This window comes from Mixophyes fleayi, chromosome 3, assembly GCF_038048845.1.
Source record: "Mixophyes fleayi isolate aMixFle1 chromosome 3, aMixFle1.hap1, whole genome shotgun sequence".
Classification (NCBI taxonomy): domain Eukaryota; kingdom Metazoa; phylum Chordata; class Amphibia; order Anura; family Limnodynastidae; genus Mixophyes; species Mixophyes fleayi.
In genome coordinates, this window is record NC_134404.1 from 120,934,014 (window position 1) to 120,950,033 (window position 16,020).

The 16,020-nt window shown below is 34.6% G+C and overlaps 1 protein-coding gene across 1 annotated transcript in view; it reads left to right on the plus strand.

Annotated features, from left to right (window-relative positions):
• Positions 1–350: 350 nt before the first annotated feature.
• Positions 351–16,020, plus strand: part of LOC142143974 (putative cation-transporting ATPase 13A4) — a 42,548-nt gene continuing 26,878 nt past the window's right edge. The window contains exons 1-10 of the mRNA XM_075202278.1: positions 351–499; positions 1,728–1,901; positions 2,147–2,293; positions 6,351–6,421; positions 6,515–6,595; positions 7,303–7,372; positions 11,428–11,562; positions 12,359–12,431; positions 14,748–14,879; positions 15,243–15,413. Of these exons, the coding sequence (XP_075058379.1) occupies positions 437–499; positions 1,728–1,901; positions 2,147–2,293; positions 6,351–6,421; positions 6,515–6,595; positions 7,303–7,372; positions 11,428–11,562; positions 12,359–12,431; positions 14,748–14,879; positions 15,243–15,413 (1,117 nt within the window). The 5' untranslated portion in view covers positions 351–436. The remainder of the gene's footprint in view (positions 500–1,727; positions 1,902–2,146; positions 2,294–6,350; positions 6,422–6,514; positions 6,596–7,302; positions 7,373–11,427; positions 11,563–12,358; positions 12,432–14,747; positions 14,880–15,242; positions 15,414–16,020) is intronic.

The window sequence follows — 16,020 nt, forward strand, 5'->3', positions numbered from 1 at the left end:
TTACTCTTCATAGATAATCCAACTAATCAACTTTCTTGATCCGCTGTAATACATGTAAATCAACTATAGCAATAACCAAATGGTAGCTGTTTTTTTTTTCAGGATACTCTCTTACAAAGGGCTGCATAGTAAATACATTTTCATTACGTACTTGACAAAACTAGATGACATCGGAAGGTTTTAAACAAATAAGGAAGGATGTAACTGCAATATGCCAATTCACATATTTCAAAACTATGAAGCAACTTATCCAACGTGAGCATTGACAGCTTAATGAAAGGGGTGTGTTCTTAGTACAGAGGCTACATAAACCTTATTGGGAATGAATGGTTGAAACATTCCATACCTGAGTATATTAACAGTTACAAAACAGTTACCTGCTGTGATTTTCGAAAGCTTAACATTGGGCATAAAATATCTGAAAATAACTTTGTTGATGGAGAGAAATGTTGATAAAAAGCATCATGCTTTACTTAATCAAGGAGAAGAAAATGAGATGGTGAGACTATTCTTTATAATCTGTTCATAAAACTGTCAATGTAAAATGTCAGTGCTTTTGTAATAAGATTATTATTAATATTTATTAATCAATATCAATATTGATTAATAAACACCTGCTATAAATTATTGCAAAATGTATATTCAAATCACTAATTATTTGTTTTCTATTACTCTGATGTTCCAATATTTTATAAGTTACATAATGGTCTTTATTGTCTGTTTTTCTACATTCAGTGAAACAGGTTCGTACATTTTATAAGGGGCATGTGTGTAAATATGCACACATATAGAATTGGTAAATGTATATACTCAGATGAGAGTTTTATCAGTATATATCAGTACAATAACTAGTTAGAAATTTAATAAAAATAAATCTTTGACTGCGTTATTGTCACCTTATTTGCTTTTGTAGGTCTGTCTTTGCTAAATCATTGCATAAGCTCTGTACTTTATTACTCAATTTGATATTTAAATGCTATTGTGTGCTTCCAAACACCCTAAAATTCCTATGGCATTTGTTTGTTATGATTTACATAGTAGGTGTATGGTAAACAGATATGGTTAAGCAAGCGCTATTGTGTCAAGAAGTGTTTTAATAAGTTCAAAATGCATTATTGAACATATATTGTACATAGCAAACCAACACATTAATCATTACTCATTAGCTGCCAGTGTATACTATTGTCTAAGGTGAAAGTTATAAATGTGGCTTGATTGAGAGCCTGGTGACATTATTCTGTGCTTCTATACAGTAAATATTGACATACTGGCATGGCCACATTAAACCTGGTGTAAATTGTAAGAAATCAAACACATCGATAGGCTTTATTTAAATGTCATGGAGTCTGAGGTGATCAAGCCTTTCTTCAGCTAAAACATAAGAATAAACAGTAAGTTAGAGAAGCATTCTGCACAGAATGATTCTGCTTGCTACATCTGCTCTTGGAAACCCACTACAGGGCCTAAAATGCTCTTTTATTCTATTGAAAATTATCCATAAAACTACCTAGTCGAAAGCTGATCTCAGTTGGATTGTGCAAACTGACCATTGGTGGTAGTTTGTGGGCCATAACCACTACTACTACAATGTTGAACAAATTTGGCCAATCAGATTTCAGAATATATGTGACATCTAAGTCAGATCAATTAATTGGTTGTGTCAAACTGTAAAGTACCCTGTCAAATTGTAAACAATATGTATTATGACATGTCTTGTATTACTTCAGGAAACATTTGGCTATAAAGCACAATTCTACAGAAATGCAGCCTGTCTCATTGGATATATATTTTCCTGTGGCTTCCTTTGGCTTCTCTTCTACTGGAAGCCTGAATGGCACGTATGGGCACATTGTATTCCTTGCAGTTTGCAAGAGGCTGACACTATATTGCTTAAAACCACAGTAAGTATTACTTTTAATTATATAAATGTACTGTAAATTAAGTATCATAAACCCTGCTCTGTATCATAACAGAGAGGAATTATAAAATGTGTTTGCAGATGACAAATGTTAATTGTGACTATTGGTGAAACATATTCTGAAAAAAATGTTTATCTGAAAATATAATAGTGCACAACTGTTAGCAAATATACTGGATGATGTTTAGCAAGTACTAAACATACAATTTATCTTTTTTTAATGTACAGGATGAATTTGAACAATATTTTAGGAAAAACGTTACACGGATTCAATTGCAGGATTTGAATATATCAATGAAAACAACATCTGTTCAGCCAATGATAGCTGAAGGAAAGTCTATCATCAGTAAAGCCATCCAAAAGACAGACCTAAAGGTAATATATACAGTGTGGTTAATGATGTGTGTATTTTGTTAATTTATGAATGGTCTATTTTCTATTTGGCAGATAATAATAATAATAATAATAATAATAATAATAATAATAATAATAATAATAATAATAATGTATTTTTATGCTCTTATGCATCCTGGATTTTTAAAAAAATATATTCCTGTTTTACTGCCTTTTGTACCTGTATATGAATATAGTGAATCACTTCAATGGCTTGCAGACTTGCTAAACTCTATTATGTCATCTGGTCAAATTCTCAAGACATGGAAAATGGCTATATTCCTTCCGTTCCACTTAAGTGGTGACAAAAACATTATTTCAAACTATAGATCTATCTGTTCAAAATATATTAATTCCAAAGCCAGCAGTTTTTACAAATCAGCAAACGTCCTTGGTCCTTTCATTTGGATTTCAGCCAAACCATTCAACAGCAACAACCCTATTAAAATCTGTAATTAAATTAAGTATTGAATGAAATATGAGGAGTTGACTGGAGCAATATACCTACATTTTTTAAAAGTTTTGGGCACGGTGGACACACGGCGCTCGGGTATTGAAACAAATGCGCTAAGTGGTTTCACTCATCTTTGTTAGAACGACTCTGGTTTGTGTCAATCTTTGACTACAACTTTAGTATCCTGTGTTCTACTTGTGGGGTTCCTGAAGACTCTGTTCTGGGAAAACTACTATTTTCTGTATTTATAAATGATGGTAAGGGGCCTACATGTGCAGTGTAACTAAAGACATGGCCTTGGGCTTCTAGCTCCATTTTCACAAAAAATTTAAAATATTTAAAAAAAATGATAGTAAAAAATAAAATAACTTAATAAAAAAGAAAAAGAAAAAGTGTTTTATAATAATAATGCACATTCTTTAGGTGCTGACGCCAGGCGATAGTGATAGAGGACAGCGGTGGTACATGTACCACTGCGCAGGTGCTTCTTTGTTAAATAGGGCCACTAACACCTTAAATGGCATATATTACAATTATTTGAATAATAATTATTACTTGACAAATACATTTCAACTGGAACAGATCAGTGTAATACACAAAATGGTACGTACACTGGCGCTCCCGTTCTTGAAACACAGAGAACTTCTAAATCAGAGAGATACACTCCCTCAATCCTCTCATCATGTGAGGTACATAATAAAAAAGAAAGAAAACCAACATAGCATAATAACGTAAAACATCAAGTATAGTCCACCACCACTATGGGCATGTATGGAGTGTTCAAAACTTGGTGATGATAATAAGTTTCAATACAGCACCCGTGATCCTTCCTTCAATTTCCTCCCCCTCAGGGTATGAGCTTACATTCAGGAAGTCAAATATAGGCCTGTAGAATAATTCTCCGTTTCCTTACAGACGTCTCAGCACGTGTGTTGTCACACTCCACTCCAAACATATAGAAATATACAAAAGAAGGAAACAAAGCAGCTAGCTACACTGTTTTATCAGGAATAAATGTATTTGTGAGATAATGCACCAGTGCGGTTGCTTTGTTTCCTTCTTTTGTATATTTCTATATGTTTGGAGTGGAGTGTGACAACACACGTGCTGAGACGTCTGTAAGGAAACTGAGAATTATTCTACAGGCCTATATTTGACTTCCTGAATGTAAGCTCATACCCTGAGGGGGAGGAAATTGAAGGAAGGATCACGGGTGCTGTATTGAAACTTATTATCATCACTAAGTTTTGAACACTCCATACATGCCCATAGTGGTGGTGGACTATACTTGATGTTTTACGTTATTATGCTATGTTTGTTTTCTTTCTTTTTTATTATGTACCTCACATGATGAGAGGATTGAGGGAGTGTATCTCTCTGATTTAGAAGTTCTCTGTGTTTCAAGAACGGGAGCGCCAGTGTACGTACCATTTTGTGTATTACAGTGTATTTTATTGTGGAGTTGTGTGTGGAAACTCCGTGGTATTTACACAGCTGCACACCTGAGTGAAGCGCCCTATTAGATCTTGTTTAAGTAGATTAATTGGAACAGATCAGATTTTTATCTGTGAAGACAGGGAAACACTCAATACAATGGGCAGACAATTTGAAAAAAATACCAGATTGACTAAAAAATCTGCATGATTGTGGGGCAACTTTAAAAAATGTATTATATAGGATTGCCCTAAACAGCATATCCTCAATGCATCCTTTCTTCAAAAGAGATCTTGTTAGATTAAGCTTTCAACATTTATAATTCCAGACCCCCCAGTTTAGCAGGGATATTAAATACCATACTTCCAGGGCAATGTTTCCTCTCAATTGAGCTGCATTAAAAAAACTGTAGAATTTTTAATAGCAAGTTACATTTTTAGCACTGTAGTTTACAGATTGCTACATTTAGGGGCATATTCAATTGTTTGAATTTCCCGCAGCGTTAAAAGTATTACCGTTATTACGGTAATACTAAGCCAGATTTCAGCTCGCAGCTCCCTGAGCCGCGAGCTAAAATCCAGCGTGAAAGGTACTGTAATAATAGTATTTACGCGCACTATTACCGTAATGATGGTAATAGTGGTCAATAATAAAACTTAAATTTTATTGGATATGCATTAAAAAGAAAAGAAAATTGGCTGGGTAAAGAGCGAAATATTAAAATAACAAAAAGCATAAACAGTGATAAGGTGAGTTAAAAATGCAAAATAAATTGCATTGCCTCAGCTACTATCATGAAAAAAAATGCACATTTATAAGTGTAATAGATGGCTACAATAGTCCATGCATAGGACACATTTCATGTATGCAAATCCAATAATAACTAGAGGTGAGTGTGATTATAACACATCATCTCATAGATATTGATAGAGAGAAGATTTTCCACTGTCTGTACTATAAGTGAGCCCAAAATTTCTAAATATATTACAGTCAAAATTTAACTAGGAAAAATGGCTGTACCTAGTGGAAAAAATCAGTCTCAAAGAGAAGCAGGTTATGCTGCAGATTAGATTGTCAAAAGGTACTATCCCCCTACGATCGCGGGATTTTGTGATAGTCCCTAACTAGTAGTTAACTGGGAAAGTTAGTAGTTAATTGAGGGAAAGTTTGTAGCCCAAAATACTGTATTTTGGGGAACAAACTTTTCCCCTGATCGCTTCCTAGTTAACTACTAGGTAGGGACTTTCACAAAATCCTGCGATCGTAGGGGGATCGCTGGATCTCTTCTCTACATATCAATTACTATCATCATCACCATTTATTTATATAGTGCCTCTAATTCCAGGCAGTACATTCCCATCAGTCTCTGCCTCATTAGAGCTAACATACACACAGACTAGGGTCAATTTTGATAAGAGCCATTTAACTTTAGTATGTTTTTTTAGTGTGGGAGGAAACCGGAGCACCCGGAGGAAACCCACGCAAACACAGGGAGAATGTACAAACTCCACACAGTTAAGGCCATGGTCGGGAATTGAACTCATGACCCCAGTGCTGTGAGGCAGAAGTGCTAACAACTTAGCCACCGTGCTGCCCAATTCCATAATAAAATTATCATGTATGTTCATATTACTTATTGATAAAATAATAATTAATCTTTGAAAGATCATTGGTTCATTCCATAGATGCGTTTGGATCCAGAGCTACAGCACAGGCTGATTAGCCAGTATAGAAGGCTTTTGAATTTGAGAGCGCACTGTGCTTTAGCATCATCATATAGAGAACCTGCAAGAATTCAGAAGTAGAAACTTTGCTATATCTAATAAACAAGCCAAACTGGTGCCTTCACTGTTACAGGAAAGGAGAAAGTGGTATGTTGGAGTACATATAGGAGACAAGGGGGGTAGGCAAAAGAACTTACTCTGAAGACATTGGGTACATGCAAAATGGAGGGGGGACAGTAAATACATATTAGAGAGGTCCTGAAAAACAGGTAGTGTGTAAAAACCATATCTGAATGAAGTAGCTGTGGATGAGGTGTGGTGTTTATGTGTGTTTTAGGTGTTAGTAGTTAAGATATTTCAAATTTAATTGTAAAAAGCACAGAAAATATAATAAGCATAAATAGTTATTTCCTATTGACATTTACAGGTTAAACTGATAAGAGTACAAAAAATCTCTTATATTTGGGACCAAGAAGAGCAACAGTTTCTGAGATCAGGGTGAGTTCAGATTTGTTATACAAGACTTGACTACTCTCCACAAATATACAGTTCATCTAAAGTATTTCATATTCATAAATCATGTCCCTGCAGGGTTCTTGAGGACAACCTTACCTGTTATGACATTCACACAAAATTTTCTTCAGGATTAACAAATGAGGAGCAAAAGATCAGGTACCAGAAGTTTTCCCTGTTATATCTCTCTTTTATGTATATGTAACAGTGGTCAAAGTGGACTTTTAATCTGTGGTGTGTTAAAGCGCCACTTCTCCTATCGCTTTCATTGTAAAACTATCAAATCACAATCACTTACATGAAGGGGACAGCTCTGTAATGTACCACCATTCACAGGCTTTCTTGTCTATACTGCATGCCTCTCTAACATGCACTTGACTCATCTACTGCTCCTTGCATAGGCCACACAGTGTTGATAGGCCATGTAACGCTCCCATATGACATCACATCCTATGCATTTCATCTGTTCATACAGATTTCTTCAGGGTTGTGGTATAGGTGATTTTCTATGGTGTGATGTGTAATGTATAGTCTTAGCATGTAACATGATTAGAAAATACCTATGGGAAGAATCATGTAAGGGTGTATTTTGCTCTCTTTTCCATATTCCATATAATATATATAAAATTATCAATAAAATATGAACAGTCCACCCCCTGCAACTCTACCCGTCAAAACAAAGAAAGAAAACCAGTAAAAAAAAATAGTTTGGGAAATGCTATTCCATGTGAATCTGACACATCACAAAAAGCATAATAACGTTGCAGTTTAAGAAAACAGGATACAAATATTTGTTTCTACCTGACATAGAATATATACATTGCTACTGCTGACATGTGACATTGAATTCTTATTTTTCTCTTTAGAAGATCGATTTGTGGGCCAAACAGCATTGAAGTAGATATTGAACCAATCTGGAAGTTATTGTTCAAAGAGGTAAATTGTAGGTGAAAGTATCTGGAGTGAAGTGCCACATGGTAATAACTCAACTAAGGATCCAAAGCAAGCAAAAGAAACAGTAGTGAGAATATCACTGTGTTTGAGAAAGCAATTCTGAACTAAAAACAACCCTCATATTCATGTCCCCAGACCATTGTACTACAATAGTTAAATACATGACAACATAACCTAAGAACTGAAATGAACAATTTTAGTCAGGCATGTAAAATGTAACTGTACTCATTGTAAAATAGACTGTCCAAAATCTGCATTATTAAGACTTCCTTGTCTTTAACTATAAATAAATCCAAAACAAAGGTATGGACCAAGTCTCTGGGATGGCCAGTGAAGAAAAATGATCGTTGTAATGTAAAGTTTGTTCCCTCTCATTTTTATGTTGAGACAAGGCAACTGAACTTTAATTAGAGATGAGTGAATCATTCAAAATTTGATTTGCCACTACTTTGTCAATTGGACTACCAAATTTAGAAATTATGAATCAATAAACTGATCTGCAGTTAAAACTTCAATTCATATAGAGAGAGCCTGTTCACCTAGTTTTCTCCTTTCCCATTTTTCTCTCTCATGTGACTAATGTGAGATGGGAGCCGGAAGGTTGTCTGTCACCATTGCTTTTGAACTTTTGTTGTTTAAATTTTCATTTTGTTTGGTTCTACTCTTCATAATTAGAACTCTAGTTTATAATTTATACTTGATTAGCTTGAGCATATTCGTTATACTCGCAATGCAATATTTGAGTGAAAGAGAGGTGTTTAGAAGTCCAATCATTTTCCTTTACAAGTAGAATTATCACAGTATTTATTTTACTGAAAATTATGAGTTTATTAGACATTTTTGTTTCAAAATTAGAATAAAGTATAATAAATTAATTTTAACCTCACAAATTGCAATATTTTTGAGTGGAAAAGACAGACAATATTCTTTTACAATTAGAGTAAATAAACCTCATTTGAACCACATCTATTTTGGTATTTATTTTACTGACAAATAGGTGTTTAGGTGTAGGTAATTTAGTCTCAATTAGGATAGAGTATATTGCCAAAAGATTTTGATACTCATTGCTGCCTAATTTAAGTGAAAAAGAGACATTTAGAAGACCCTTTTATTATCCCATTTATAGTATAAAATAGTATATGAAGAGTATTTCAACCTCAACCATTGTGGTATTTATCTCAGTGAAAAAGAAGAATTTATTAGACAGAAAAATTAGTGAAGTCAAAATAAATTAAAATAATTTGAACCACAAATTGGAAGTTTTTATTTGACTGAAAAACAGGCTTTTAGATGACTATTTATTTTCCCAATTAGACTATTGTGTATTAAAATAATTTAAATATCACCCAGTGCAATATTTATTTAAGTGGAAAAAAGTGTTCATAAACAGAATATTATCTAACACAGTTAGAATAAAGTATGATAATATAATTTAAACCATACCCAATGAAGATTTAATTTTAGTGAAAAAGAAGCATTTAGAAGACATTCGATTTAGTCAAGCAACATAGAGTATATTAAAATAAATTGAACCACAGCTTTTGATGAATTTATTTAAATGAAAAAGAGGTGTACATAAGATAATTATCTGGCCCAATTAGAATACATTTCATTCAAATAAATTGAACCACAGGTACTCTAGTATAAATTTGAGTGAAAATGAGGCATTTATAAATGGCCTTATTTAGGGGCAGCAAAATAAACTAAATTCCGATCATTCGAACCATGCATTCTGCAATATTTACTTGAGTAAACTAAGAAATTTCAAAGTAGGGTTTAACTGAAACTATGAACAAACTACACACACCCAAAATGTACAGTGCAGGGATATGGATACTTGAGCTTTTCTAGCAGAGACAAAGCATTATCAAGAGCAGTACATGGACACATGGTTTATTGTTTCCAAAATAGTATTCATAAATTTCTTAAGATGCACAATGAAAACACTGAGTACTTTCTGTGATTGTGAATCTTCAGGGTGAGTGGTGTAAATATATCCAGTGCCGGACAATATATATATATATATATATATATATATATATATATATATATATATATACACACACACACACACACACACACACACATATATATATATATATATATATATATATATATATATATATATATATATATATGCAAGTATTTTAGATTATAGGAAGCAAGTGAGCTTGGATTGCCAGGGTTAGGTCAAGGAATGTTGGAGACAGAGTCAGTGGAAGGGACAGGTTCATCCAGGGATGTGTAAACAGTGCAATTATAGAAGGGAGAGGAGTGGTTCAATAGTGACAGAGAATCAGGATGAGTAAAGGTCATGCAGGTTGCGTAGGTTTTGGGGGCAGGAGGGGGCGAGGGTGGAAGGGAAATTGTAATCAGACAGAAGGTGGGATGAAAGTCAGAGATATCACAGAGATGAGAGAACACAAGGTCCAGGCAGTGGTCATCACCTTGAGTCCACTGGTTGAGACCATGCGCAGAGGTGAGGGAAAGGGGTTTGGGAACAGTCCCAGTGGGATTGTTGACTGGGAAGTTGAAGTCCCCAAGGATGAGAGTGGGGAGCTTTGAGTAAAGGAAGTGTGAGAGCTAGGCGGAAAAATTGTTGAGAAAGTGGGAGCTGGGGCCCAGGGGGCTGTAGAAGTCTGCAAAGGTGGATAGAGAGAAGAGATGTATAGTGTGAATCCTGAAGACAGAAAAAGGGAGGGTTCATGGGGAACAAAGCTGAAGGTGCAGCCAGGAGATAATAGGATGCCTAAGCAACCCTCAGCAGCCATAAGGGCAGTGAGTGTGTGTAAAGGATAGACCACTGTATGAGAGGGCAGCAGTGGAGGCAGTGTCAGAAGGTTGGCTCCAGGTTTCTGTGAGAGCAAAGATGCTAATGGAGTGAGAGATTAATAGGTCATGAATGGGAACAAGCTTGTTACAGACAGACCTTGCATTCCAGAGTATGCAAGTAAAGGAGAGGGGAAGAGAAGATAATGGCAGAGGTAGATGGTGTGGATAGGGCCAAGATGACACTGTTAAGAGGTCACTGGGGGTTTCAGTTGATATGGTAGGACACAGATACAACAGTTAAAGATTCCTGCACCCAATGTCTATTCATGCCTCAGAATGATGAATGCCCAAGTCACAACCTCAGATTGCAGTAGACATACAGCTAATAAATGCCAGATGGCTCACAGAGATATCAGGAGAGAAAATAATCCTATATTATTTAGTTTGGGTAAAGGAGTCCCAAAGTAAGTGGATTAAAGTCTTCACTTGATGGACTTGAGACCTCACATATCTGACTTATTCATATTTAACCACTGGAGATGATTGAGATATAATGTTGTAGACAAGTTCCAAATTTATTGATAAACTATAGCTTAACTATACCTTATCAAGGACACTTTTGAAATACCCTTGTTCTTTAATAGCTGTTATGAAAAATTCACATTTAGGAACCTGAACCATTAACCATTGGAGATGATTGAGATATAATGTTGCTGTTAATCTCTTGGTTTAGTTATAGATCTCACAGTGATTCAGATCAGTAAGCTTTAAATGGCACATCCACTCCAGATCAGGCTTTTCCTGTCATTAATTTGTACCAGTGTTCTGTGAATGAGATAGTCCAGTTAATCGATGAGCACTACTATTTTAGAAAGAAATCATTTCATTAAGACTATACAAAATAGAGATATAGTATGTTTGAAAATTGATTAAAAATTGAGTACAGATGTTTAAAATATCAGCGACAACTGCCGAGTTTGAAAAGTCAGCTGTTAACTCTTACCAAGGTGCTTCTCAGAGCCCTGTGGTAAATAAATTCTAAATAGAACACCACTTCAGATTTCCAAATGTGAATTTTTCGTAACAGCTATTAATGAACAAGGGTATTTCAAAAGTGTACTTGATCCTTCAATAAGGTATTGTTTAGCAATAATTTTGGAACTTGCCTACAACATTTGACATTCTATTTTAATGGGTCTTTATGCTTATCTTTGTATGATTATTTATGTTTAATTGTTTCTTCTTGTTTTTGGCTTTTGTTTTAGGTCTTAAACCCTTTCTATGCATTTGAAGCTTGTAGTCTGGCTCTGTGGTTGGCTGTAGGTTTCATAGAATATTCCATTGCCGTTATTATAATGACTCTCGTATCCATCATTTTTACAGTACATGATCTTAGAAAGGTATGTAAAATATGTAAAACATGTCCAATAATCTTTTTACAGAGTCTATTCTGATTAGAAATAAGGGATTCTAACAATTTCACATCCTAAGATTCAGCGTTAGGGCCACAATTCAGTTGATGATTTATAATGCATTACTTTTTCATTCATTTACTGTGAGCTTCAATTTAAATTTATTTTTTTGCTAAAATATAATTAATAGGATGTTAGATATGTGTACAAAATATACTACGATAAAGGACAATTTTCCTATAGTCAACTGATAGTTAATAGTGTTTTTGCTATTTTTATCAAGGCTTTTAAATTAACATTTTGCCATTATACATTTCATATTTTACATAGTTTTAAGGCAGACAAGAAACACAAATAGCCACTATAGAACAGATGTAAAAATAAAATAAATCTATCAAGTATTTTTGTGCTACATAAAAAAACAGCCAGTATATTCCTTACGTGCAAAAAAATAAGTCACTTTATACCTCTTGCATTGTAACATGGTCCAAGTGCAAAGTTGCTCCTTTTCTTTGCTCCTAACTCAAAATCAGGCCAACAGAGAGTAACTTATAGGAAAGGACAGGAACCCCCAGTGAATATGTAATTATGTTTCTATTCAACTTACATATATATCATATTTTTTAATGTAACATTAATCTATACGGGCAAACATGTAAACTTTCGCTGAATGTCTTGTTAGCTTTTATTATGTTTGAATAAACATTTCATGTACATTTGTAAATAACAAAATGCAAGTTGAGATTTCCTAAATTAAATATAACTACTCAACTTTTATCTAAAGGAATCTGTCAAGCTTCACAATCTGGTGGAATCCAATAACAGTGTCAAGGTGACCATACTCCAAAAAAACAGAGGTATTCAACATTAACAATAAATACAGAAATACACGCAAAAATTGAGCTTGTTATGAATATTGGTAAAGTAAACTTGATGTGCTTTTTATATACCTTTCATATTTTGAGAAGAGCTACTCTCATTGGATTGAATAGAGTTCACAGTGTAAAAGTGGAGATATACAGACATCACCAAAATAATTACAAACAGCACTGACACCCAATGCAAATCACTTAAAATTGTTTTAATGCTAAAGTAACTGCACATTACAATTACAGTTGGCCTTATTCTTTATTATATGTCTGTCTGTATGAATGTTTGTATGTATGTATGAGTATTTTTACAATTTCTTCTTATTCTATATGTTGTACAATATTATGGAGTACTGAGGATACATTTTTAAACAAATGACCTAATTATTTTTCTTGATACATGCCAATGTTAAAAGAATAATAAATACAACTGGAATGATTATTAAACAAAAGTTTGCTTGTGAAACGACATGAATGAACACTAACTTGTTTAATTTAAAATTAAAATATACTTCAAGTATAATGCCCATTAGATAGGACACATCCTGCTTTATATCATGGCACAAAAATGGTTGGGAAACATTGATCTAGTTCAGTGATGGCTAACCTTTTCAGCTTGGTGTGTCAAAAATCGGAAAAAAGTGTAGCCTTCCTCGGATCGCGTGTCATTTCAAGAAAAAAAGTATAAAAGTATATATATATATATATATATATATATATATATATATATACTTATATATATATATATATATATATATATATAGTCATTGGGCTACAGGGTGAAACCAGATACTGGCCACAATCGATCTTATGTAGTGTTTTTATCAATAGACCAAAGACTCCATTTCTGGTGAGCCTGCAGGGTATGCAGAGATGTGTGATTATATATATTGTATTGTAGGATTTTTAATCCTATAATACAATATTTATATATAATCACACAGCACTGCATACCCTGCAGGCTCACCAGAAATGGAGTCTTTGGTCTATTGATAAAAACACTACATAAGATCGATTGTGGCAGGATCTGAAGCTATTTTACAATTTAATATTTGATATATTAAGTGCAAGCCCTACCGTGCCCCAGGGAAGCCAGCCAGTAATGCCGGGAGATATGCAAGGGAGGAGCTGCTGCGACCGCGCAGGCACAGCAGCTCCATTTCGCCGATGGGGAGTTGTACAGCAGCCACGGTGCTGTCAAAGAAGCGTCCGCGGCGGTGCTGCATAGAAAAAATATTTGGTATGTTTAAAACAAGCAGTTTGACTGACTTGCCTGGCGTGTCAGTCAAACTGCCTCGGCGGGTCACGAGGTTAGCCATCACGGCTCTATTTGATGGAAAGAAAACATTTAGGGGCAGATTCAATTCCCCGTGTTGTTCTTTAGGAATTGAATCTACCCCTTACCTTTAGCGAAATTCTGGAAATAGTAGATAAAGTGACAAGGAATTAGCTCATATATTTTGGTCAGTGCTCACTGTTTTGAAGCAAAATAAGTGTATACAGCCATCAAATTCCAAGATTAAATATAAAAATGCTTTACTTGTCAGGAAAGTATCTGAAAACAAGAAACACCTAGTCCCCTAGGGCACTAACTCACATACTGGCCCCTCTCTAATTACAGGGCAGCTTGGCTGCTAGCCACTTATCTTAAATGGCTGTACACACAAATACAAAGTCATTTGTCTATTTCTGAGGTGCCGTCCTCAGCCAGTGTCTCTCTCTCTTCAGTCCGTCCTGCTCTTGCAGGACACACAATGTTCCCTCAAGAGCTCTCTCCACCATGCCGTCTCCTCAGCTCCTCTCTGAGCTGTCTTATCAAACCTCTTGGGCTAGATTTACTAAACTGCGGGTTTGTAAAAGTGGAGATGTTGCCTATAGCAACCAATCAGATTCTAGCTTTCATTTATTTAGTGCATTCTTCAAAATGAAAGGTAGAATCTGATTGGCTGCTATTGGCAACATCTCCACTTTTTCAAATCCGCAGTATAGTAAATATAACACCCTTGAATCTTACAGGTGACACACTGGCCTCACACTGGACTCTCTACTCTGCTCCTTGCTGACCACTATACTGAGCTGCAGATAGGTGTGGTCACACATCTTTTTAGTCTTGTAGGAGAGGATCCCAAACTCCAGGACATGAACATCTGGAAACTAGCGCCAAGTAGCCTGCAACCATCACAAATATGCCTACATTTAGTAACACTACTACTACTACTGATAATAATAATGTCACAAAATAACAATAACAATACAATACTATTATATAATTCATAACTGATTCCAATCTAAATTTCTTTGCAGAGTGTAAGGAGGTAGAATCGCGTTACTTGGTGCCGGGTGATGTAATAGTCCTTACAGGAAAGAGGTTATTCCTTCCATGTGATGCCCTACTCCTCAGTGGAGGGTGTATTGTGAATGAAAGCATGCTCACAGGTACTGCATACTGCACAAGATGGACAATAATGTGCTTCATACAAATAACTTTCCTCATAGATTTTATTATAGTTTGGGTAAATAATGATTATTAAATTGTTTCATCATCTTGGAATAATGTCCTCCTCCATTGTGATGTTTAATTTTTAAATGTGTTTTGAGACAAGAACCTTTTGTGCTCTCTAAAAGTATCTGTCAATTTTATGTCAGGACTAAGCAGAGGTTGTGGAGTAAATACATTTTGTAAACATAAATAAACTTAAATAATAAACTACATAAGTTTAGGTTTAAAAGGGAAGTAATATTTACAGTTGCATTAGTTCTCCTTTAAGTGTTAAATGTTTATTTTCATTTCCTTAACAGGTGAAAGTATCCCTGTATCTAAGACTCCTCTACCTCATAATGATCATACCATGCCCTGGAAGACACACAGTGGTGAGGACTTCAAAAGGCATATCCTCTTTTCTGGAACTGAAGTCATTCAGACAAAGTCAGCAGGTCATGGACATGTGAAGGCAATTGTCCTAAGAACTGGTTAGTTAAAATACTTAACATATATTGTATTATGTTACTTCAATATTATGTGAATTTTGTCTAAGACAAAATAATTACTATAACTATAATAATGTAACTTTTGTAGTTTTTATTTGAAATAAAGAATTACAGTGTTTATTTCACCTTTGATTCCCGTTCTCTGCAATATGTTTAACTGTGTATTATAATAATAAATATAATCTATGAGTCTTCCACATTTTTAAATCAAGCATGAATAATAATTTGTAACGAAAGAAAAAGAGAGTGAACCTAATTGTGTAATATTTAATGATGCATGGCTATAGGCAGAAATATTATGCTTGCACAGATTAATATATATATGTAAGCTGGGGAATTTTTGATTACTTCACCATCTGAAGTGTTGGAAAACAAACAAACAAAAAAGACAATACACAATTGTACATTTTCCTTTTTGTCAACTTAGCAAAATAATAGAAAATACAAAAATAAGGTTGAAGGTGGAAGGGAGAGGGATATAAATAATGTCATGTAGGTAATGTTGTGGGGGGGAGGGAGACAAGTGTTGTAAAACTTTATAAAAAGATAAACTCACTGAAATATTCATCTGTATGTGCATGATACTGTA